Here is a 25628-nt window from a genome sequence, read left to right as displayed (position 1 = left end):
ACTGGTGTGAAAATATCGCTAGATCGAAATGGTACAATCCGATATGATGTTTTAATGAAATGATAATATTTAATAAATGTATCATATTTTAACTTGATATTTGATTCAAGATTTCACCATTACGACAATGTGTAAGCGAAATAGTACCAATTTTGGGCGCTGTGGGGGTGCTAATCCTTCCCCACGTGTAACCGACTCCTGAACCCGTTTTAATCAAATCTTTGGTAAACGCAAACCAATTTTTTGTCTTAAAAAATGAATTTTCTTAAAATTGTTTTAAAAGAAGTTTTTAGGTATTCGACCTACCTAACCCAAAGGTTGATGGAGACTCTATCCAATTTAATTCAAAATCACCAATTTTCCAAAATTAAAAAGTCGTAACTGTTTTTAAAACAATAAATAATTGTCCCACCTAAAAACGGTTATGACAGCTTGGCGACTTTGCTGGGAACTTTTTTTAGAGAGTCAGGTTATAAGACGCTTACATATTGTCGTTTGGTAGAAATTATGAGTTCGAGTATTTAGATAACTTATGATCATTTTATTGAAGTTTGTAACTGCTTCATTTTTTTTGTTATACTAACATTTTGATTTTTGTTTTCAGATTTGTCCAAGTTTTTATCAGAGTGGTTTCGTTTTCCTTTTGAGTCAGAGGGTTGAATGTTCCTCCTCACACACATCACGGGCATTTGCATAGCATAAACTCTACACCCGAGCTCTGAACCCTTTCTAAGTGGGGGCGAAAGCGACGCCTTCGTGAGAATTTATTCTCCGCATAGGCCTAGCAAGTAACCTTCGGGATTCTTATACCTTATGTCTTCGTGTGAATTTATTCTCCGTATAGACATAAGGGAATGTATCCTCTCGAATTGAACTCGTTCTTCTCGAAACCTGTAATGGGTGAGGATCGAGGGTTTGGTAACCTAAGGGGGCACCGACATCAAGGACAATTCGAGTACTTTTTTCCTCATAGAGTCGAAACCATGTATATAGTGAACCGTAGAACGGTCACCATAGATATAGTCATACTGAACCTCTATTCGTCAGTAGGTACCCAAATTAAGTGTGCACAAAGGATGAGCGTTTTTGAACCTTTTCTTTTGCTTTAAATTTTGTTGAATGACAGCATGTGAACTAGATACCATGTGGTTAAGATTAATTTCTTGTAAATACATCATTATGGGTAGAAAGCATGTTTGGGTAGGAATGTTATTTAATTAAAGCATGTATGAGTAGTAGATATCATGACTAGGTAGGTGTTATATTCATCTTTGAATGACATTTTTTTATCTATACCGATTGTTTTACATGTACTAACCAATTTCACTTGTTTTGTTTGCGTACACTAATTTATCTCCCTTATTTTATTTGTGTCATTTTTTCATTGTTCTCCGCATTGCATTTGCATTGTCATAATATAATGCAAGAGGTGTTGATCCACAAAAACGTGTTTGTTAAACATGAGTAGTTTGCATTAATGGACAAAGGGGTTGTAATACAAGAGATGAAAAATGCATGACAATCTACAAGGCGACTATGTGTCACAATCAATTCTGGAATCCGAGGTATAGTTGTTTCACCTTTGACCAATATGACATGGTGCCTACAATCGAAGAGTATACTATGTTACTGCATTGCGAAGGAATCAAAATGGATCAGGTCTATATCAAACACAATGAAAGTCAACCTTTCAAGAATTGACTGACAAAGGTTGCTAATCTGAAGAGTCTCTTCAAAAACAACAAGAACAAGATGGAAAAATGATAGCTGAAATTGGAGACAATTGTTGACGAATTCAAGAAACAGACAAATGAACTTCACATAGTTCCTATCAATTGAGGGCTCCAATGACATATTCATTATAAACAGGTTCAACAAAAAGTAAATTCCAGAGATGCAGTCATTCGAGACTTCTTGGACCAGTACAAAAAGTAACTCAACATTTGCACGGTTCATCTAAAGAAGTCGGAACGGTTCGACAGGTTATTCAACCGGTGACAGACGAAGGCAGAAGACTAGTCTACATGTCAGAAGCTGTCAGGATATTTTTGTCTCTTAAAAGATAAAACACTTTTGTCCCTAATAAAAATTATTTATAATAACAGGCATGTTTTCGGATCAATGCCTCGAGCATTTCATGCATTTTTGCATCTACATTTCATTTTTAAACATTTTCATAAACAAGAAATTTCTTCATGGAAGTTTCGATGCAATGTTCTTAATCACGTAACACCACTTAGAAGAAAGATTTTAACAATTAAAAAACTGAAATCAGTACAGTGGGAGCCTGATCAGCTGATTATATGGCCAAGTCTGCCAGAATGATCTGAGAAAAGAGTCCCCATATTCTAAGGGCTACGATGTTGAAGCTGTGTACAGTTACCACGTAGGAAGCTCTAGACATTCCTCTGAGAACTGTAAGGCACTGAAGCGCAATATTCAAAACCTGATGGATTCAGGGGCATGGATAATCGAAGAAAGAGACATTGCATCTATCATTTGCACTGAGAACATTGTTTTGTTTGAACACGTTTTTGATCTTTCATATTTGTTTAATCTTTTAAACGACTGAATTTATGATACCTTATAAGGTGAAATAATTAAGCAAATATTAATCTTTAGTTCTTCGAATATTAAATGAATTAAGGATTATTTGAATTCTTCAAGAATTATAGATTTTTGACATATAGTAAGATCAAACCTTTCTTATCATGTTAAAAAAACAACAAAAACAAAACAAATACCTCGATTATTTACCTAGAATAATCTATGGAGAGTCATATCGATACCTTTGAGTCAATAAAATTGTCTTCTTAGACGCAAAGCCAACATTTTTTACCAATAAAACCTGCAGCATTGAATGTTCACTTGAACATGAACCTTCATACCAGAAGACACAACGTGGGGCATCTGGTATCAACTTCCTGAAGATGAACCTAAACAATTGAGACATGCTGTGAGTAAGAAGCATAAAGGAGAATTGTTTCGAAATAATTCTATCATGCATTAATTACATTGTTTTCATATGAATAAAATTAATCCTGAAAATCTATCCCCCTGGGGATACCTCTTTAGCGAAGACTTTTGTGTATGAGATGATGAACGACTTTGTTTCATTTATCCATATATGTATATCCCTTGTTGTCCCCTTTTGAGCCTATAATTTTTTTCCTGATTCAACCCTAACCAATGATCACCCCCACAGTGGGGGCAAGGTGGAAGAAATCTACTCACATGAGTGAAGACATAAAATCAAAGGAGATATCAAAAGGAGAACCAAATGCAAGTGCGAAGATCCAATCAAAAAAAGGAAAAAGAAAAAATGGACGAGAATCGACTCAAATGACACATCGAGCATCAAACTATGAGATTGATAAAGTACAATTATTCTAGAATCACTTCACTCAAAGATCATAGAGCATCAAAAGAGAGACGCATACGAGTAGATTCAAGTTGAGCAAGACAATATTGAAGGCATCAGAATGAATTGATCCTTGGTTTAATACCCTGAAACATTTGTTTGGGCCTATTTATCCTTTTCTTTCATAACCATGAACCATGACCTACGTTACGTGCCTTAAAAATCTCTTCTAATCATACACGAATTTTTAATCAAGAAGAGACATCTTCAGATTTTATTCCGCCTATCAGGATTAATCTTTATTTGCAAAAGGTTTTCTAAAATCTTTTATGTATGATAGGAAAAACAACAAAGGGGGGTTCAAGACGTAAATTCTGAATAACGTCTTGAAACCAAAGGAGGATTCAAGTTGAAAACCTGAAAAGGCGGCTCGAATGTAAAAATGGTACAGCTGAGGCGATCGTACAAATTCCTTGATAAGACATCGCACAATCCGAGCGTGACTAAGAAGGTTGGGAGTCGGAAAACACTTCCAGTAGAGGAGCATACAAGCTACCTCATCAAACCTTTGAGCATCAAATAAACAAAAATGTCAAGCCTTTGACCAAACACAATAACCTGAGACTTTTTTTCCTTTCCTTACTTAACCATTTCCAAAGATAACTTTGATCTTGACACTTGTCAAATAGCTATAATTTATTGAAGGATTAACAGTGTAATTAATTCTTTGATGTCCAATGAACTCTAGTTTTATGATTCATCTCAATTATAAAACCGAGAAAGGGGCAATATTTTTAAAACTCTTGATTAAACATTTTTTTCGAAACTCTTCTAAATGATATTTTCAGAACTTTTGAAAATAAAAGAAGAAGAAAAACACTTTTCAAACAAGATAATCTCTCTACAGTGGATCTTGGTATTTGACATGTGGTTCTCAGACGCAAAGCTCATGTTTAAAATCAGTGCTGAAGCAATAGAGGGCATCTTTGAAGATTCAACATCAAATGTTGGGGCATCTTTGGGGATTCAACATCCTGATGTGAATAATCAGACCTTCTGAAGGTATTTCCTCCACATGTAGGAACAAGCAGACAAAGCACAAGGAAATAAAGCTAATTCGTGTTGCATGCATCTTAGACATACTTAAGATCATCACATTCATCATTTTATATATATATTTTTTTGCAGCTTTTAGAGTCAAGTTTCAACTTCAAGAAGAAAGATACTCGATTCAAAAGCACATTCAGAGATTGATGATGGATGCTCAACTTCACAGTGAAGAAGCGTCTGTCAACAAACAACTTTCCAATTTCATTCATAGTCAATTTCAACTTCACAATGAAGGATATTGAACTCGAAACGATACAATTTGCTCGAGAGTAGATTTCAACTTCATTACAAAGGATATCTAACTCGAAGCCAAACTTCACAACGAAGGGGTCATTCACGGTTTCAACTTCACGACGAAGGGAATCATGTCCACCCACAACGTACAATACTTGGATTTCAACTTCACGACGAAGGATATTCAAGTCAAGGCTCAACTTCACGACGAAGGGGCCATCCACGATTTCAATTCCACGATGGAGGATATCGTACCAACGAATCCACGATTTCAACTCCACGATGGAGGATATTATGCCCACACATCCACGATTTCAACTTCACGACGAAGGGAATCGTACATACAAGCAGCATCCATCTCTAGATTGGATTTCAACTTCACGACGAAGAATATCCAACTCAAAGAAGAAGTGCATGTCAATAAACTTTCCAGTTTCAGAGCCAATTTCAACTTAACGGCAAAGGATATTGGACTCGAAACAACACAAGCTTGGATTTCAACTTCACGACAAAGGATATTCAAGTCAAGGTGATGGATGATATCGTGCCCACACATCCACAATTGCAACTTCACGACGAAGGAAATCGTACACACAAGCAGCATCCATCTCTAGATTGGATTTCAACTTCACGACGAAGGATATCCAACTCAAAGAATGAGTATCTGTCAATAAACTTTCCAGTTTCATAGTCAATTTCAACTTCACAGCAAAGGATATTGGCCTCGAAACAACGCAACTTACATTGGATTTTAACTTCACAACGAAGGATATCCAATTTCAAAGCTCAACTTCACAGCGAATGGGCTTTCTAGTTTCATTCAGAGTCAATTTCAACTTCACGGTGAAGGATATTGGACTCAAAACAACGCAACTTACACAAGATTGGATTTCAACTTCACGACGAATGATATCCAATTCAAAGCTCAACTTCACAGCGAATGAGCCACCCTACGATTTCAACTTCACAACGAATGATATCGTACCCAAAAGATTGACCCAACTTCACGACGAAGGTGTTATCTGTAACACATAAATATCGAAGTCTTCAGGTCAAGGTTCAGCTTCAAGACGAAATGTCTTGGGCTAGAGAACAATCCAGGAGTTACTTGCCAAAGATTTGATTTCGGTTTCAACTTCGCAACGAAAGATATCATACTCAGATTTTTCTAGTTCAACTCAATTTCACAAAGAATGAGTTACCCATGATTTCAACTTCAAGAAGAAGGATATCGTGCCCAATGGATTGACTTAGTGTCACAACGGTGTCGTCCTCCAAATCAAACACTATCAAGTCTCAAAAAAAAAAAGGACCGATAAAAAATGGTTATCTTTTTCGTATTTGCCCTATTCTTGTTAACATAAAAATGTGCAAAGAGGGGCAGCTGTAGAAACCAATTTTTGACCGGCCACTATAATCCCAAGACATGTTGTAGACAAACCTGCACCAAACCACAAGCCAAAGTAAAAAATAAACCAAATCTCAGTAAACCCTTACCTAAACCCTTACCTAAACCCCGAAATCACGGGGAAACTTTCGGTGGATGCAAGAATAAAAGAAAGAAAGAACATAAAAAAGAAAGGGGGAAGAGGCTGGCTTGTAAATCGATCAGAGGAAGGAAAAAAGAAAGGAGGGGAGCCATATATTAGGCGTGTAAAACTAAAAACGATTCAGGAGAAAGGGTAAGGTTACGCCTATGGGAGAATGGCACTTGGGGTTCTTCAAGTTTTGTAACCTCTCAATCAGGTCATATAATGAAAGTTCAACATTCTATTTTGAGCTCTTTATTCGTTTCACATTTTATTTTAGTCCTTTACTATTTGCCATTATTTGTTTACATGTTCAGTTTCTTGGATGCTAATTTTACATATTCATGTTTTGGTTCTTTATGATTACTGAACTATAGTTTTGTGCAATTTATGTTTTGAACATTATGTTTAGCTCCATATTTATTTTAGTCAACATCTTTAGTATTTAGAACTTGTGGTTTATTGCTCATTAGATCCCTGCTATTCTGTTTGTCTATTATCTTAAAACATTATGTGATTTTTTTTCTGACTTGTCCATATATATGTGTGTAGTAATTTTTACTTGTATATTTTATGTTGAATGTTACATTTTTTATTTTAGTACTGAATGTCATTTATGGTTTATTTGTAATTTTAGTACCGGCGTTGTTAATATTTTCGATTAATACCCTGATTGTTGTAAGTGTTGTTACGCCTTTTAAGTTGTTATTTATGTGATTATGTATGTGTTTATTATTATAGTTTTATCTGTTTTGCATATATTCTATTTACTATATTATACACGTGTTTACCATATATATTTATTAAACATTTGTGTACCCTTTTATATATCAAATGAGCATACATACGCATATACATTAAAACCATCAACCATTTTTTGTTTATTTATATTTACGTATATGTGATTAAATGTTTTATTATTATGTGATATTATATATGTATGTATATGTTTAACTAATTTTCCGTAACATTAATATATTGTATACATATAAGTGATTTAACTAATTTTTTTTATTATGTGATATTTACGTATATGTTAATATATTGTATTATTCCATTTCATTGATGCTAATTTAGTTTATGAATAAATCTTGTGTCAAAATTTTGCATATTTCCCGTACTTGATTAAAATTTTATTAGTTCATTCGAATATTTTCAAGAACACATATTTGCAGAACTGGGGTGAAAAATATTATTTGATCGAAATGGTACAATCTGATATGACGTTTTAACGAAATGATAGTATTTAATAAATGGATCATATTTTAACTTGATATTTGATTCAAGATTTCCACCATTACGACAACGTGTAAGCGAAACAGTATCAATTTTGGGCGTTGTGGGGGTGTTAATCCTTCCCCACGTGTAACTGACTCCCGAACTCGTTTTAATCGAATCTTTGGTAAACGCAAGCCAATTTTTTGTCTTAAAAATGAATTTTCTTAAAATTGTTTTTAAAATACGTTTTTAGGTATTCGACCTACCTAACCCAAATGTTGATGGTGACACTCTATCCAATTTTATCCAATTTAATTCAAAATTACCAATTTTTCAAAATTAAAAAAGTCGTAACTGTTATTAAAACAATAAATAATTGTCCCACCTAAAAACGGTTATGACAGCTAGTACTTGAATCCAAAACTTCTAGAAATAATAATCATTTATTTAAACACTAAAATAATTTAATTCATGCCATTAAGTAAATAATTTAAGTTTTTATTATTTTCATTATCTTCATATTCTAATTATATATTTATAACCATGTTATTTTTATAAAGAATATTTAAACTTTGAGGTAGGTGTGTTTAAGAAATGATATTTATTTTATATATTTTATCAAAATAGTACCCCCTTTCAAAAAAAAGTTATCTACTTAGAATGGTGTAAGTTAAGAAATGCTCTAGGTGCATTTTAGCAGGACTAAAATGTCTTGGGGTTTTCGGGCAATTCCATTGATTTTTCTTTTGATTCTTTCAGTTGTCCTCATGTTTTTCTTTTTTGATTTGTTTTTTGGACTCGATTTAGCTTTGGTGGATGTATAGGGAGGGTTAAAGAGTTGGGTGATAGATTGGATGTGGTTATTTATTGTGAATAATGAGCATTTTCTTCATTTCTTTCTGCCTCAGGAGTTGGAGATAGTTTGAGTGATTCTTTAAACTGCTATTTTTGAAGAGGACATTAACTATTGACAGAATTATGTGGTAGTGCAATTTTTAGGTAAGTTACATCATTTCAACACTTTTAAGAGTTTGGGGTAAGAAACATGCAATTGAGGTTAAAATTATATGGGTGCCAACTTTCTTTGTCCAATTTTCTTCCATTGGAATGATGGATTGGGTGTTAGGCATAATCTTTGGCACTAATCAACATGTGATTATCAGGAACTAGGAGTCTAAAATTCAAAACTTGGATTTTAACATGGAATTGATATCGGCGTGGATTCATTTTAGTAGGATCTTATTGGTGTTTTTCCTGAGGAATATATTGAGTTATATTGTGAGGACTATTGGGGTTCCTTTATATATGGATAGCGTTAATGTGTCCCAATAGAGGGTTGTATTTGCTACGATATATGTAGAGTTGATAACTACTTTTTTTGTGCCTAAGTATGTTACTATTCAGCTTAAGGATGATTCCCTTTCTTTGATTGCAATGTGTTACATTTGATCTTACAAACAGATCTTGTTTATTGAATAAGGATCTAAACGAGCATGAGTCTCAAAAGTTTCGACTGATGTTATGACTTTAGCTGGGGTTGAAGGGTCTATGTAATCTGATGTTGTTTATGTTAGAAGGTAATCCGGTGTTTTAGAGGGATAATTTGAGGTTATATATGAGGTTGATGTTGTTATTGGAGGCTCTCTTGTGTGTTTAGGGATGATGTTAAGGATATTATAAAGGATGTTTTGGTTGATTCTTTAGCTAGGTTGGAGATTTTAAATACGGTGAAGATTGATCTTCAAATTTGTCAAGAAATGTGGGAACTGCTTGAGAGGGTTTCTTTCTCTTGGATTGAGGGTGTTATTATTAGGGAATGACAATAGAGCTTACTACTCAAGGAGTGACTGCTTTAATGTATCAAAAGAAAAAGAAAGTGGATAGGGGGAAGTATAGGTCTTTTAAGGACGACATCTTCAACCCATTCATAAAGTTTATATCTTTAAACACTGAGAGTTTAACAACCCTTTTAAGAAGGGTAGTCTAGTTAATACTATTAATTTGTTAAATATTGATTATGTTTGCAACATCCCAAACAATGGGTTAGTGACTAAATTGTAAAAATTTAGAGTTTGGTGATTAAGGTAGAATAATCGAATAGTTAAAAAAATGATTGTTAGTAAATAAGAAATGAATTACAGGGCAAAATGTTCATTTGACCTGAAATATTTTTATTTCCCTTATAAGAAAAGGGAAACACTTGGGATCGATGGGGAGGACCCAAGACAAGGTAAGTTTAATTTCTTTTGGTTAATTCTTAAAATTCAAGAGTGGGTTTTGATCCTTAGGTGATACTTAAGCTTAAGGAAAGCTTAAGTTGTCTTATAATCAAAAGATGAAGAAGTTATGAAAGATTAAAGAGAATGGATTTCAAAGTGAATTTTTGAAAAAAGAGTTAATAAGTGAATTTAGAAGTTGAATTTGACTTGTCATAGGAATGAATAATAAGCTATAAGTGTTAGAATTAAGTTTGGATAACAAGGAAAATTGGGTATGATGCTTAGCTTTAAGAATTTGAATGAAGTATGGGAGATTTTAAAGTGTTGAAATGATAGAAGTTAGTTAAAATGGTTGTAGTTAAGTTTGGTGGTATGAAAAGAACTTTGTATGAGAAAATTTAATGAAGAGATGATGATTTTCGGGTTTGAACAGTAAATTCCCTATGGGGAGGGTATCGATACCCCCTAAAGGAAAAGTTGAAGTTTGGTTCATTAAATCTGTTTAAGCTATTAGTAACAAGTTATAAGGTTTAGGCTTTTGATAATTGTCTCGGAAATTATGTTTATGTAGATATCGAGCCTAAACGAGTTCCAGAACAAGTGACAAGTAAGAACGATCGAGGGATTAAAAACTATTGATAAAGAGATAAGTTATAGAATTGGTTCAAAATCAGCGAGGCTAAGTGAGTGTCCATACTTGATAGAAATGTATGGAGATAAGACTTGCGATAAGTCTATTTGAATTCATGATTTCATATTCATGTACATGCATCCACACACACATATATATATATATATATATATATATATATATATTGGATACAGTGATTTCATGCATAGTTCATTTATGCTTTAATATGATATTATATAAAAGAATGAAATTGTCAGAGAATCAATCAAGGTATGTGAAATAATGAAAGTAATCATATGTGTACATATGAAGTGAAATATATGTTTATATGAAAAGTGATAAAAATGATATGAAAATGAGAAATATATTCATATTTAAGCCCATGTGAGTTAATATGGGAGTTGTAGGTATAATTGGCATGCCAAGAGTCGAGGGTTCTACGTGGTCCTTCGGGACATATATGTAATTATGTGGAACATATATGTGGTACTTTGGTACACTTATTTGGTCCATTTTATTATGTATATGCTTCTTAAGGAGTGGTCCTTCAGGATATATACAGTGGTCCTTTGGGACATATACAGTGGTCATTCGGGACATAATGGTCATTCGGGACAAATATTCAGTGCCCCTAGTGGGAATTTATACGAGCTGTGGTGACAACATATGTGCACAACCTCAGTGTACTCACGTACCTTCTGTTCTCAATAATGTACAAGGGCAATTGAAAGATAAATTAAAGTGAAAGTGGCATAAGAAGGTAAGTTCATATGTGAATGACATGATCATATATTGTATAGTGCAATACATACATGCAAGTTGTAATGTCATGATTGAATGGTAAGAGTGCATGTTTCATGAATGCATCAATATATATTTATTTTATGCCTCACTAAGTCTATGACTTAGCGTGTAAGTGATTTACACGTAGGTACCAAGAACTAAAGAATAGCAGAAATAAAAGTGGCAAGAACAACAACACTGCTAGAAGATCAGATCAGAAGTAATTGATAAAGTATGTATTTTGATTGTGTATAATATGTTGGCATGTAAGAAATGTTTTGGTATGAACGCTCTGATCAACTTTTCTAATGTTTTAAATGTATTTATGTAAATGTAAATGTATTGTAATGAACAGTTAAATTTTTACGAGTTTTATGTATGTTTTACGGAAGTACTGTAGCAGGGTATTGTATAGTAATAACTGATTCCCTGTTTGTAATCTGGAAAATTTAGCATTTGGGACTGTAGCAGGGTAATGTTCATTATTGTTAACGGTACGGGTTGAGTACCTCAAAATTTTATTCCGAATATAATTTAATAGTATATTATCATATTTTCTTAAAATAAGTTCAAATGTTTTGTTATTTTATAAGCAAAAGAGTTTTAAAAAGTCAATGTGACATCTCAGACTCGTATTCGGGTCGGGTACGGGTTGGGATGTTACAATGTTTGTCTTTTAGAAATTAGGGTAAATGAATGTAATATGGATAACATATGGTAGAAGCATTTTGCTAGATGGTATGGGGTGTACAATTATGGATAAGCTACTAATGGGGGGATCTAAGTCTTTTAGAGGGATTCTATTCAGTTCACCATGATTGCCTTCATTAAACAGTTGTTACTATGATGGTCTGTTCTAGTCTTAGGGATTTTATTATGTATGTTGTTTATGCTTGTAAATTAGATATTGATAGGATAAGGTTGTGGAGTCATTTGGGTGGTTTGTAGTCTCGTAATGGGGATAGACCTTATGAAGGATTTCAATGTCGTGTTGCGTTATGAGGAATCTTTATATTCTACTGACGAAGACCATGTTTCTAGGGATATAGTGAAATTTAAGGATTGTGTTACTTCTTTGGGGATTATGGATCATGTAGTTTTGGGCCTTATCTTTACATGGTTTAATTATTAGGATGAGAGGTCCCTTTTGGGGGAAGTTAGACAAAGTCATGGTTAACCTTGCTTGGTTTAGGGGTTTTCTCGTTTGTTGGTGGAGGTTCTTGCTCTAGGGGTCTTGGATCATTGTCACATTATAGTTCATCTTGACAAATGAGTTAGGTTGGTTCTTAAACTATTTAGGTTTTTTAATTTATATGTGTCTTCTTGACTTCTTAAAGGTTGTGAAAGACTCTTGGTTACAGCTGGTGGTAGGGAAGGATGCTATGACTACCTTGTTGTCAAAGCATAAAAGGTTGAAGCTTTCTTTAAGGTATTTTAATCAATCTAAGTATGAGGACATTTCTAAATGGGTGTAGGAAAAAGAGTCTAATGCTGCTCTCGGTTGAGGGAGACAGAGTTTTTTTACTAAGTTTTTGGAGCTCCTTGATGTTGAGGAAGGCTTTTGTAGGAAGATGTTCTCTGGTGTCCTGGATTCAAGAGACGGATTTGAATATAAAGTTATCTCATACTACGGTTGTTTCCCAGTAATAGATGAAGGGAGTTATGCACCTTAAGTCATAGGATGGTAGAATGCTTGAGAAAATTGATGATATTGTAGGGGAAGCGGTTGCTTTCTTTGAGGACTTGTTAGGGAGGCTTAATAATGACATTAATGGATATTTTGTGGCTTCATTGAGGAGCATTTTGAAGATTATCTTCTTGAATGAGGCAAAAGTTATTATGAATAGGCATGTCATTATAGATGAGATCAATGGAAACAAGGCATTTGGCTCGGATGTCTACATTTCTTACTTCTTTAGGGCGTCGTGGAATGAGGTAGGGGAGGACTTGATGAATGTTTTGAGTCACTTTTTCAATACAAGTTTTTTTGCATCCTACTTTTAATAGTACGACTTTTGTGCTTGTGTTAGCATTAGTGCCCTAGGTATATTGTATGGATATGATATTTTGAGGACAAAGAGTAACCTTACAACTCTCTCAAGAATTATACCCTAAATTCTTGAGCACACTCTTTTTCAAAGAGAAATACACAAATTTGCAAACTTACAAGGAAAACCTCACAAAATATATTATTTGCACAATTCTAGAACAAAGAAAGAATACTCAATAATAATACAATTGAGTACAAGTAGTGTTCTTTGAAAGTAAAATGAATATTGAATGAAAAATAGGCTTGAAGTGCTCAAACTTGAAGTTTGATGCTTTCTCTTTGATTCTCTCTTAATTCTTAATTCTTGTTGTTGATCAATGGCTTCTAAGCTTGTTTAAATATTCATTGGATCACTTCTGAACATTGGGGATCATTAATGGAGTCAATAGAGTCGTTATTGTGTGAAAACAATTAATAAAACAGGTAGGAGCGTGTGATGCATCGATGCATAGGGCTAGTGCATCGATACACTATGTGTAAAATTCAAATATTTTGACCGTTGGAAGACTTAGTGCTTCGGTACAGTGAGAGTGCATCGATGCATAGAGCACATTCGATGTTTTAAAATAGCCGGGGTGCATCGATGCATGGCTTGTGCATCGGTGCATTAAATGCATTCGATGTTTCTATTTGTTCAAGGGTGCATCGATGTATAGGGAGTGCATCGGTACACTTAATGCATTCGAAATTCAATTTAATTGAGAGTGCATTGATGCATGGACTAGTGCATTGGTACATCTCTTTGAAAATTGAATTTTTGGCTTGGTTTTGGTTCAACATTCTTTGTGAAAATTGTTTCAAAAATATTTTAAGTATAAAACACAACTTTACACATTAGTAAGGATTGAAATTGAACTTTGAAAGACTTGGAGTAATATTTTCATATTCGAATAATTATATCGAATATACTTAGAAAGTCTTTTGTAAAATCTTAAAATTCATTTAACTTAATTTGTTATATCGAAACATCAAAATGTTTTCAACAATCTCCCCCTTTTTGATATAACAAAACCTTTTAGTAATTTTAAGATTTTCTAATCTTAACACCTTTTGAAATCAATTACCCCCTTACTATGATACATCTTCTCCCCCTTTTTGTTAAATCAAAAAGACTCTAATAAAAGCATTTGAATAAAAAGTTTTGAAACATAGCCAATTGATTTTTATAAATGTAGCTTAAGCTGCTAAGATCACAATTAATAGAAAGGTTAACCATTAGTTTCATAATCAATATTCATAAATAGATATGTAATGGAAAATTTGTCATATATGTGAAATGATGCAAAAACTATTAAACCAACATAAGTTCAACAACCATATATATAAAATAAGTTTTAAAATCCAAGCATCCAAACCATAAATCCAAACAAAATCAAACATTCAACAACCAAAGGAAAATAATTCAAAAACAACAAAATGTTTATCAATCCAAGTTTTAAAACCAAGAAAGCATAGAAAGTAAAGATCTACTCCATCGGAGGGTCGGGAGGAGGAGGATAATGTGCTCATACTTCAAGAGTGAGAGCGTCCATACGTTCATGCATCTCCCGTTGAAACTCAGTCAGTTGAGATTCCATGGAGGTAGACCTAGATCAAATGACTCTATAAATGTTCAAAAATATGGAGGCATTTGTTCCTCATGCCGTGCTGGTTCCGGTACCGGAGGATCGTCATTAGGTACTTTCTCATCAATATCTTGCATGAGCTGCTGAAGCTCGGGATCATCTTCAGCAGCCGGTGCCGGAGGAGGAGGAGCACGAGAAGATCTAGGAGCAGAACGTGAAGAACTGGCTCCCTGAGTTTGCTTAATGGGTCGAAAGACCCATTGTCCAGTTTCTTCATCCTGTTTCCAATCAGCTTTCTTCAAAGAGGTGAGATTGATATGGTTTTGAAGAGGAATGGGATTGTCAAGAGAGAATCTAATGCTCAGTTTGATAAAAATATTACTAAGTAGACACCCATAAACCAAAGTTTCGACATGTTTAGAAGGGACAACATTTATGGTATCTACTAGTTCACTAAAAATAATATGTGGCAAATTTATTTATCTATTATGCTGGATACGGTGCATCCACCATAAATCCCTGACACGAAGAGTGGAGTACCTACCTCCGGATGGTCAAAACCACCAAGAGATCATTAAATATAGAAAATGATCGTGATGTATACGTAAGGTACTAACACTAGCATTAGGAATATAGGGATATGCCACAGTTTCTTTCTCATTATATAAACCATTGTCATGTAGCCCAAATTGATTAGCTATAGTCTCGGAGTCAATATGAATATATTGTCCTAAGAGATAGGATCTGATTCCTATAGTCCCACATTGGCTCTCATTTTGAATACATACTGCATTAGAGTAGAAAATGCGGACTAACTGATGATAGACAATTGGTTTAAGGTGAAACAGTTTATCAAACTTCCAGGATTTGAGAGTTGGCATGTATTCAAAGTTGATATCTACCATTTCTTGAACAGAGGGAATATGTTCTTCCCGGATTTTGTATGATTGGAAAAAATCCATGTACCTATGGTAGAGTTCTTCTCTATGACGACCAGTCATATTAAAACATGAATTTAGAATAGTCATATTGGGATCGTTTGGATGTGGAGGTTGAGGAGGAATAGGATTAGGAGGTCAGTTAGAATGAATTGAAGAAGTCCTAGGGCGTTTAGGGCTTGACATAATTTAGGAATTGGAATTGGATAGGTAACCTGCAATTTGAAAAACATGTATGCAATTTAATATATCCCAAAACTCAAATGAGTCCGCAATAATTCAAGATTCTCTAAACCGAATCCTAATGGGCAAGATTTTGAAAACTATTTGAAAATAATATTTGAGAAATCATAATACATATAGCTTTAATGAAAACAACACAATTAAAAAAACATCGATAATTTTTTGAAACTATTTTTTTTTTCAAAATTTCAAAGAAAATTTTGAAAATTTGTTTGTTTTTTATGAAATTGATTGTAAAAGATAGTTTAGAATCATACTGTAATCATTGCCCGATATAATGTTCGTCCAAGAACTAATCTAAACTAGTTATAAAATCAAAATTTGATAAAACATAGGTTTTTGGAAAAATACCTTAAAAGATTCAGATGGAGTGGAATGTGATGATGTTTTGCATGATTTAATGAAGTTAGCAGGATTTGGAGAAGTAATATGAGTAATTTCCGATCAGAAACATAGGTTTTGGAGCAATTTTGAGAGTGAGGAGAGGGAGAGAAGCGACGACAGTTTGAGAGAATATGAGAAAATGAAGAAGAAATAGGGTTTTTAACCAAAAACCCGACGGATGCATTGATGCATGGCCTTGTGCATCGATGCACATTCAAGGAGTGCATCAGTGCATCTTCATGATGTATCGATGCACATTCAAAGGGATATATCAATGCACTTGTATAGTGTATCGATGCATTATGCACAAAAATGTCAAAAATCTGTTTTAAACATTTAAAATGCTAAATAAATTAGATCTAGTGGTATTTGCAACTCATATATTGAAAATTAATCATGTTCAATCAATCAATTTTATCCTTAAACTACATTTGAACATAAAATTAATTTTCACTAAGAATCATAAACTCCCCCTAACTAATAGCACATAATGCAATAAAAAATTATTATTATTATAAGCTTTTTTCATTTATTCTTAAAAGTGCTAAAATTAATTTAAACAATAAGTGAGGAAATGTCAGTTAAACCTAATTCTCTCCTAAGTGTCCAAAATCTTTCTTTATCTAAAGGTTTTGTAAAAATATCCACTAATTGGTGCAAAGTATCAACAAATTCTAGAATTATATCTTCCTTAGCGACATGGTCTCTAATGAAGTGATGTCTAATTTCAATATGCTTAGTTCTAGAGTGTTGGATGGGATTCTTAGTGAGACAAATATCACTAGTATTATCACACTTGATAGGAATGATGCCTACTTCAATTCCATAAGCAAAAAGTTGTTGTTTCATCCATAAAACTTGTGCACAACAACTACCAGCTAAAATATATTCCGCTTCAGTGGTAGATAATGCAACACAATTTTGTTTCTTTAAAAACCAAGAAATCAACATATTTCCAAGAAATTGGCAAGTACCAGAGGTGTTTTTCCTATCTAATTTGCATCCTCCATAATCCGCATCAGAGAAGGCATGCAAAGCTAGAGTCTCTAGGATACCAAAGTCTTAAACTATGAGCGTCCTTAAGGTATCTAAAGATTCTCTTAACAGCTAGTAAATGTGATTCTTTAGGACATGATTGAAATCTAGCACATAAGCAAACACTAAACATAATGTCCGGTCTACTTGCGGTTAAATAAAGCAAAGAGCCAATCATTGACCTATATAATTTAACATCCACACATTTACCTCTTTCATCTATGTCAAGCTTTGTAGAAGAGCTCAATGTAGTGTCATGAGGTTTCTCGTTTTCCAGCCCAAACTTCTTGAGCATATCCTTGACATACTTAGCTTGATTGATGAAGATGCCATATTTTCTTTGCTTGATTTGGAGTCCCAAGAAAAATGAGAGCTCCCCCATCATGCTCATCTCGAATTCACTTTGCATTAGCTTAGAAAATTCTTGGCAAAGAGCATCATTAGTAGAACCAAATATTACATCATCAACATAAATTTGAACTACTAATAAATCTTTACCTTTATGCTTTAAAAACAATGTAGTGTCAACCTTCCCTTTTGAAAAACCTTTTTCAATTAAAAAGTTTGACAATCTTTCATACCAAGCTCTAAGAGCTTGTTTTAAACCATAAAACGCTTTTGTCAATTTAAGAACATGATCTGGAAATTTTGAATCTTCAAAACCAGGAGGTTGTTCCACACACACTTCTTCTTTTATAAAACCATTTAAAAATGCACTTTTAACATCCATTTGATATAATTTAAATTCATGAAAACATGCAAATCCTAATAACATTCTAATTGTTTTCATCCTAGCTACGGGAGCGTATGTTTTTATCATAATCCATGCCCTCTTGTTGAGTATACCCTTGAGCAACAAGTCTAGCCTTGTTTCTCACTATATTACCACTCTCATCAAGCTTATTCCTAAATACCCATCTAGTACCTACAATAGACTTATTAGTAGGCCTTTCAACTAATGTTCATACTTTACTTCTCTCAAATTGATTTAACTCTTCTTGCATAGCCATAATCTAATGTTCATCTTTTAATGCTTCTTTAATATTCTTAGGCTCTATGCATGAGATAAATGCAACATAATTACAAATATTTCTAAGAGAAGAACGAGTTGTTACCCCTTTGGATGGATCACCTATTGTTTCACCATCCTTGACATAGTTGTATTCTCTTGGGTAAGAGACTTCCTTTTCTTCAATGGCTGGATTCTCGAGAGGATCTTGAGTTTTCTCATCTTTAGTTTCTTCCTTTGATGATGGTTCTTCAACGTCATGTCCAACGTCATTTATGTTTGTAATGCCTACATCATCATTCATACAAGAATCCTTCCTCGGAAGGGGATTATCATCGAAAACAACATGTATAGATTCTTCTACAACTAAATATCTTTTATTAAATACTCGATACAGTTTAGAATTTAAGGAATAACCCAAAAAAATTACTTCATCACTTTTAGCATCAAATTTGCCAAGATTATCTTTACCGTTGTTTAAAACAAAACATTTACATCCAAAAGGATGAAAATAACTAATGTTAGGTTTTTATTTTTAAAAAGTTCATATGGAGTTTTCTTCAAAATAGGCCTAATCATTACTCGATTAATAACATAACAAGTGGTATTTGTGGCTTCCGCCCAAAAGTGTTTTGGCAAATTATTTTCGCAAAGCATGGTTCTAGCCATTTCTTCTAAAGTTCGATTTTTCCTCTCAACAACTCCATTTTGTTGAGGGGTTCTAGGTGCTGAAAATTATGGCTAATAGTATTAGAATTACAAAATTCAGTAAATCCAAGATTTTCAAATTCAGTTCCATGATCACTCCTAACACTAGTTATGGAGTAACCTTTTTCGTTTTGGATTACTTTTGAAAACGTTATTAATTTTTCTAATGCTTCATCTTTAGTACTTAAGAAAAGAACCCAAGTATATCTAGAATAGTCATCTACCAATACAAATGCATATTGTTTTCCACCCAAGCTAGTAGTTTTAGATGGCCCAAAAAGATCTAGATAGATCAATTGTAATACTCTACTAGTGGATACGTCATTAATGGATTTAAAAGAAATTCGCTTTTGTTTTCCTTTAGCACAAGCATCAAAGATTTTATCATTATCAAATTTTAGTTTAGGCAACCCTCGAACTAAATCTCCTTGAATTAACCGTTGCAAAACACTCATACTAGCATGTCCTAGTCTCCTATGCCATAACCAAATATCATGCTCATCCTTAGCAACTAGGCATAAATTAGTCACATCTATGGAATCTAAATGCACCATGTAAATATTTCCTATTCTATGACCAATAAGCATAATCCGATTAGATGCAATGTCAATAACTTTACAACCATTAGTTTCAAACATGACATTGAATCCCTTATCACATAATTGACTAATACTAAAAATATTATGCTTTAATCCATTCACATATAAAACATTTTTAATTTGTATGTAAGAGGCATTACCTATTGTACATATACCTTCAATGTGACCTTTTGAATTATCACCAAAAGTCACTTATCCTCTATTTTTGGCGTTGAGCTCTATGAACTTGCTTTTGTCTCCGGTCATGTGTCTTGAGCATCCACTATCAAGGTACCATGAATTTGAATTAGTTTCCCTCGCCTTGTAGCAATTCTCCTTTTCCTACAAACATAGATTAATTTCTAATTTTTGGTACCCAAATTTTTTTGAGTTCATATTCATTAGTTTCCAAAATCCTAGTCCCCTTAGGTATCCATTTGTGTAGGATATCCCTATCTTTAGTAGTAATGAGTTCTTTAGGAACTCATATACTTTTAATGATTTTTCCATTAAAGGTTCTTCGGGGACCTCTATGATTGTAGTTTTTAAAATTTTTTCTAACAAAGTTGGATTTTGAATTTTCTCCATTTTCAAAACTTTTTGTTCCAACTTTATCAAAAGAAGCTTTAAGATCATCGATTTTCTTTTGATGATCATCATTGACCTTTGAAAGTAAATTATGCAAATCATAATTTTTCTTTTCAAACTCTTCTAGTTTGATTTGCAAATCTTTGATTTTACTTTCAAGATCATTGTTGGTCTTGGATATGAGAGTATTTCCATTTTTCAATTTCAAAATATCATTTTTATATTTTAAAAACAATTTCTCATAATCCGAAGCCAACCCAGTATATTCCTCTAACAACTCATCATAAGATAAATCATTTAAATCAAATGAGTTAGAGGTTACCTTAGAATCTTCCTCGAATGCTGTCAAGCACAAGTTTGCTACTTCTTGTTCCTCTTCATCGGAACCTTCTTCATTGCTCCATGTAGCCACATGAGCCTTGTGGTTACTCTTTTATTTACCATTTCTCTTCAATTGTGGGCAATCATATTTGACATGCCTGGTTTTTTACATTCATAGCAAATGATCAGGTCCTTCTCTTTTGGTTCATTTTGAAGCCTTCATTTCGTTTGAATTTTCTTCCTCGATTAGACCTCATCATTTTCTGAACCGTTTGGCAAAATATGTCATTTCCTCCTCATCGTCATCTTCATCCGAATCACTCTCATCTTTTGTTGATTTGAGAGCAACTCCCACGTTTTTCTTCTTCTCTATCTCCTTCTTTGGCTTGTCTCTTTTCTCAATGTCTTCCTCTTCTTTAAGCATCATTTCATGCGTGAGAAGAGAGCCAATAAGTTCATCGAGGGTCAAGGATTTTAAGTTTTTAGCCTCGATGATCGCCGTCTTCTTTGATTGCCAAGCTTTTGGAAGAGTGTAAACTAACTTCCTTACAAGCTTGTCATTTGGAATGATTTCTCCATATGATTTGAGACTATTAACAATCGTGGAGAATCTATCCGTCATAGCTTTAATATCTTCATTCGATTTCATCATGAAATTTTCATAGCTATGAGTTAGAAGATTAATTTTAGATTATTTTACCTAGTTTGTGCCTTCATGAGTGACTTGTAGTTTATCCCATATCTCATTCGCAGTTGTGCAAGATGAAACTCTCTCGTATTCATCCGGTCCAAGAGCACAAAAGATAATATGGATAGCTTTGGAGTTGAGCTGGAACATTCTTGTCTCTCCTTCACTCCACAATCTTGGGTGAGTGGAGGGTTTGATGTATCCGTCTTCTATAATATTCCATGCTCCAATGTCACTTGCTTGAATGAAATACATCATCTTATTCTTCCAATAAGCATAATTAGCTCAATTGAAGAAAGGAGCGTGTGATGCATCCATGTATAGGGCTAGTGCATCGATACACTATGTATAAAATTCAAATATTTCGACCGTTGGAAGACTTAGTGCATCGGTACACTGAGAGTGCATCGATGCATAAATATGCTTCGATGTTTTAAAAAAGCCTGGGTGCATTGGTACACTGAGAGTGCATCGATGCATAGAGCACATTCAATGTTTTAAAATAGTCGGGGTGCATCGATGCATGGCTTGTGCATCGGTGCATTGAATGCATTCGATGTTTCTATTTGTTCAAGGGTGCATCGATGCATAGAGAGTGCATCAGTACACTTAATGCATTCGAAATTCAATTTAATTGAGAGTGCATCGATGCATGGACTAGTGCATCGGTACATCTCTTTGAAAATTGAATTTTTGGCTTGGTTTTGGTTTGAAATTCTTTGTGAAAATTGTTTCAAAAATATTTTAAGTATAAAACACAATTTTACACATTAGTAAGGATTGAAATTGAACTTTGAAAGACTTAGAGTAATATTTTCATATTCAAATAATTATATCGAATATACTTAGAAAGTCTTTTGTAAAATCTTAAAATTCATTTAAATTATTTTGTTATATCGAAACATCAAAATGTTTTCAACAATGTGAATAAGGATAACTGTGAATAAGCATGTTCATGATCAAGAGTTGTTGAATGATATTAGGGAGGTTATTCGATACAAATCATGAGCTTTGTGAGGATTATGGGGTTGTATCGTTGTTGTATGTATAGTTCTTCTGGTGTATGATGTACTTTGGTTGTAGTTGCTTGCTGATTTCAGATAAATGCATACACATTTATTTAAAATGAAATAATCCATTTGTCACACTAAATGTATTTATTTTGTTTTTTAAAATTGTTTCATTCAAAATTTTATATTAAAAAAGTTAACAAACAACAACATTTAAATTTCATTTTTTATCCTTATATATCCCGGTTGCTTGTTGATTTCGGATAGTTGCATACACATTTATTTAAAAAGAAATACTCAATTTGTCCCACTAAATATATCTCTTTTATTTTTTAAAAATCTCTCATTCAAAATTTTCTATTAGAAAAGTTAACAAACAACAATACTAAAATTTCATTTTTACCCTTATATCTCCCACTATTTTACACCTGTAAAAATAAATCAGTTAAATCTACCAATCACTTTTTAAGGATAATTTTATCATTTCCCTTAGTCAAATATATATCTTAACATTATGTGCATAGTCAATATAAGACACAAATTATAAAACAAAGAGAGAATTAAAATAATATTATTAATTTAAATGATATTCTTTTAAAAAATAGCATGTTGAAAATATTTTTCAAATTTTTTAAAAAGATACACAGGTTTTCTGATATGTTGGGGTTTTCTATTAAATTTTTACATTTAAATATCATTTATATCTAAAATAAAAATAAATAGTAATAATGAATAAAAAATTGTCTAAATTAATGTTAGAGATGATAATAAGAGGCCATGAGTAATAAAGCTATGACGTCTACTAAGAATAACAAGGCATCTTATATGTGTATTTGATAGTTATATTACAAATTTTTTCCTCTTAACAGCTTAGAGATGAATAAGAAACTAAATTTAATATGGTGTTCAAATCTTATCATATCAATTCTGATCCAATTACAAATCTGAGATAAAAAAAAAAGTCAAAGGCGGTGCAAATCCAAAACAAGCGTCTTGCTCTAATCAATTTCCATATTTGTTCGTCAATATATCTCTCATGGTGGATGTGTGGACCCTACTTTAGCTCCAATCAGCGGCGCCATTAGTCTTTACTTGGTTTCAAAGTTCTCCCACCTTCCTTCTCTCTTTCCCGGTCCCATTTATTTAACGCTCTCCCTTCTTACATAACCAAACTTCCTAAAAGCTCACCGCTCTCATGTCTTATCCCTTTCTTGTTCTCTTCTTCTTCTTCCTTTTTTAAAAAGATTTTTAATCTTATTTTATTACAAGAATTTTATGTATTGAAAAATTTGTTTGTTTTATGACAAAATTTTTAAAAACTTTCCATTTCCTGGCATGAAAGGTGAATATGTAGAACCCGATAATCAAAACACCATCAACATGTTCTCAAAGCTTCACCACCACCATCAACAACAGCAACAGCAACAGCAACCTCACCCTTTCTCTCTCTCTCGTGATTCTCAAACCCCCGACTCCGATGACGCCACCCACACCGCTGATCATGCTCCCAAAGATCTTTCCACCGCCGCCACCCATAGTCCTTCTATCCCCAGTGGTGGCAGCGGAGGCGGCGGCTCGGCTCGTGGTGGCGGCGGTGTTGCTAACAGTGGTGGTGATGGAGCAAGCATCGAAATCGTTCGTAGACCGAGGGGTCGTCCTCCGGGTTCCAAGAACAAGCCAAAGCAAGCCGTTGTCATCACTCACGAGCCCGACACGGCAATGAGTCCTTACATTCTTGAAATCCCTGGGGGGAACGACATCGTAGAATCTGTCTCACGTTTTTCTCGCCGCAAGAACATTGGAATCTGCCTGCTTACGGGATCTGGAACTGTTTCCAACGTGACTCTCCGTCAACCTTCTTCGGCCACTCCGGGAGCCACCATAACTTTCCATGGCAGATTCGACATCTTGTCCCTCTCGGCCACTTTCCTATCCCAAACGACGTCATGCCACATGCCCAACACGGTTTCCATATCTTTGGCCGGTCCTCAAGGACAGGTTGTTGGAGGTTTCGTAGCTGGCCCGCTGGTAGCAGCTGGTAACGTGTTTATAGTAGCTGCTACGTTCAACAACCCTTTGTATCATCGGTTACCCGGGGATGAGGAAGGGAGGAATACGGTGTCGTCTGGTGGTGCAGGTGGACAGTCGCCGCCGTTTTCTGGTGGCGGTGGAGATAGTAGTCACGGTGGTGGGGCAGATTCGTGTGGTGTTTCGATGTATAATAGCCATATGGGTGGATCAGATGTCATTTGGGCTCCAACTGCTAGACCACCACAGCATACTCCTTACTAATGAGTTCAAAGATTTAGCCTTTTTCAGCTTTCTTTTATAAAAAAATTCTTATATGAAAGTACTGTGAATTAAGGAGGGTTAGATTTTTTTTTTCTCTTCAGTTTGAGTTTTATTTAGCCTTTTTGTACTTCCGTTCCATCAAATGATCAATCATTGACTACCGTTTTTAAAATCTTAATTATGATTTTGCTTATTAATTGATCAAGTTATTTCATTAATTAGAAAAAAATAAAAAAACGTACTTAAAAAATCAAGCCTATACAAATCTTCAAAAGCGAAGTCATTGTTGTCTTTTACGTTTGGTAGAGCTAAAGACAACCCTAGAAAATCTCGGAAATATTGTCAGGTTATTACACGTTAGATATTGGACAGATTCTCTTAAATATTTGGTGGATAAAAAATGGGAGAAGTTGGGCGGAGCTTTGCTTTGAATCTGAAACTCTGCAGCAACACCACCGCTGCCTAAAAAGATTATCTGACTCGTTGCTTTTTACTTGGCTTCTTCCTCTAGAAAAAAGCTTGTGACAGTAGAAAACATGGTTAGGGTTATGCCTGCCAGTTTGAAAAGAATTTAAAGCATTTAGTGTACCCTTCATTTCTTTTATCCAATACGATCTCGAAAACTCTTCAAGTGTTGTACAGCTTTAGTAATTTGTATTTGTTTTATTTATTTATATATTGTACTTTGATTTGTCTCTTTCTGTTCTGTTATCTTTTCTTCTAGGGGTGTGATGGGGAAAAACAAATTAACGATGAAAGAAAGATTAAGGGTTGGGGTTGTGGGATACTGGTTTACCCATCACTGCTACTCAAAGCTGCTGGATACTGGGTTCTGGGCTTACTGCTTTTTTCACCCCCGAATGAGTTAAATGACAAGTGTGTTCGGCTCTGACTGGTCATATTCCATCCAGATAAGACATTCATTGCCTGATCCTGTCATCATCTTTTCTCTTTCTCTGGGGTAAATCACAATCTATCTTTTTTTATGATGAAATTTAGCCTAAATTACATGTTCATTATTTAAATTATTAATTTTGATCAATTTTGATATTTAAATTTTTTATTTTTTAAAATCATATATAAAGTTTTGTTTTTATTTTAATTTATTATACGTTGTTAAAAAGTATAGTTTTT

At 33.9% G+C, this 25628-nt stretch overlaps 1 protein-coding gene and 1 long non-coding RNA gene across 3 annotated transcripts; both read left to right on the top strand.

The window, feature by feature from the left end:
* Positions 1-211: 211 nt before the first annotated feature.
* LOC120191481 lies at positions 212-25432 on the top strand. The gene is made up of 3 exons (XR_005522697.1): positions 212-224; positions 14706-14716; positions 25310-25432. It is a non-coding gene; the product is annotated as an uncharacterized LOC120191481 (long non-coding RNA).
* On the top strand, positions 23438-24586 carry LOC120191480 (AT-hook motif nuclear-localized protein 17-like). 2 transcript variants are annotated; one of them, XM_039194425.1, is made up of 2 exons: positions 23438-23770; positions 23801-24586. In XM_039194425.1, exons 1-2 carry the CDS (start codon positions 23538-23540, stop codon positions 24492-24494), a joined length of 927 nt encoding a protein of 308 aa, XP_039050356.1. In that variant the 5' UTR covers positions 23438-23537; the 3' UTR covers positions 24495-24586. The 2 variants fall into 2 exon arrangements, with proteins under 2 accessions (XP_039050356.1, XP_039050355.1); XM_039194424.1 differs by having other exon boundaries at positions 23439-24586.
* Positions 25433-25628: the final 196 nt, after the last annotated feature.

Source organism: Hibiscus syriacus, unplaced genomic scaffold (assembly GCF_006381635.1).
Source record: "Hibiscus syriacus cultivar Baekdansim isolate YM2019G1 unplaced genomic scaffold, ASM638163v2 tig00116970_pilon, whole genome shotgun sequence".
NCBI lineage: Eukaryota > Viridiplantae > Streptophyta > Magnoliopsida > Malvales > Malvaceae > Hibiscus > Hibiscus syriacus.
This window is presented reverse-complemented; position numbering and strand designations above follow the sequence as displayed.

Bases quoted from the DNA above. Each gene is read 5' to 3' on its own strand.
- LOC120191480 (XM_039194424.1), top strand. From the start codon at position 23,538: ATGAAAGGTGAATATGTAGAACCCGATAATCAAAACACCATCAACATG.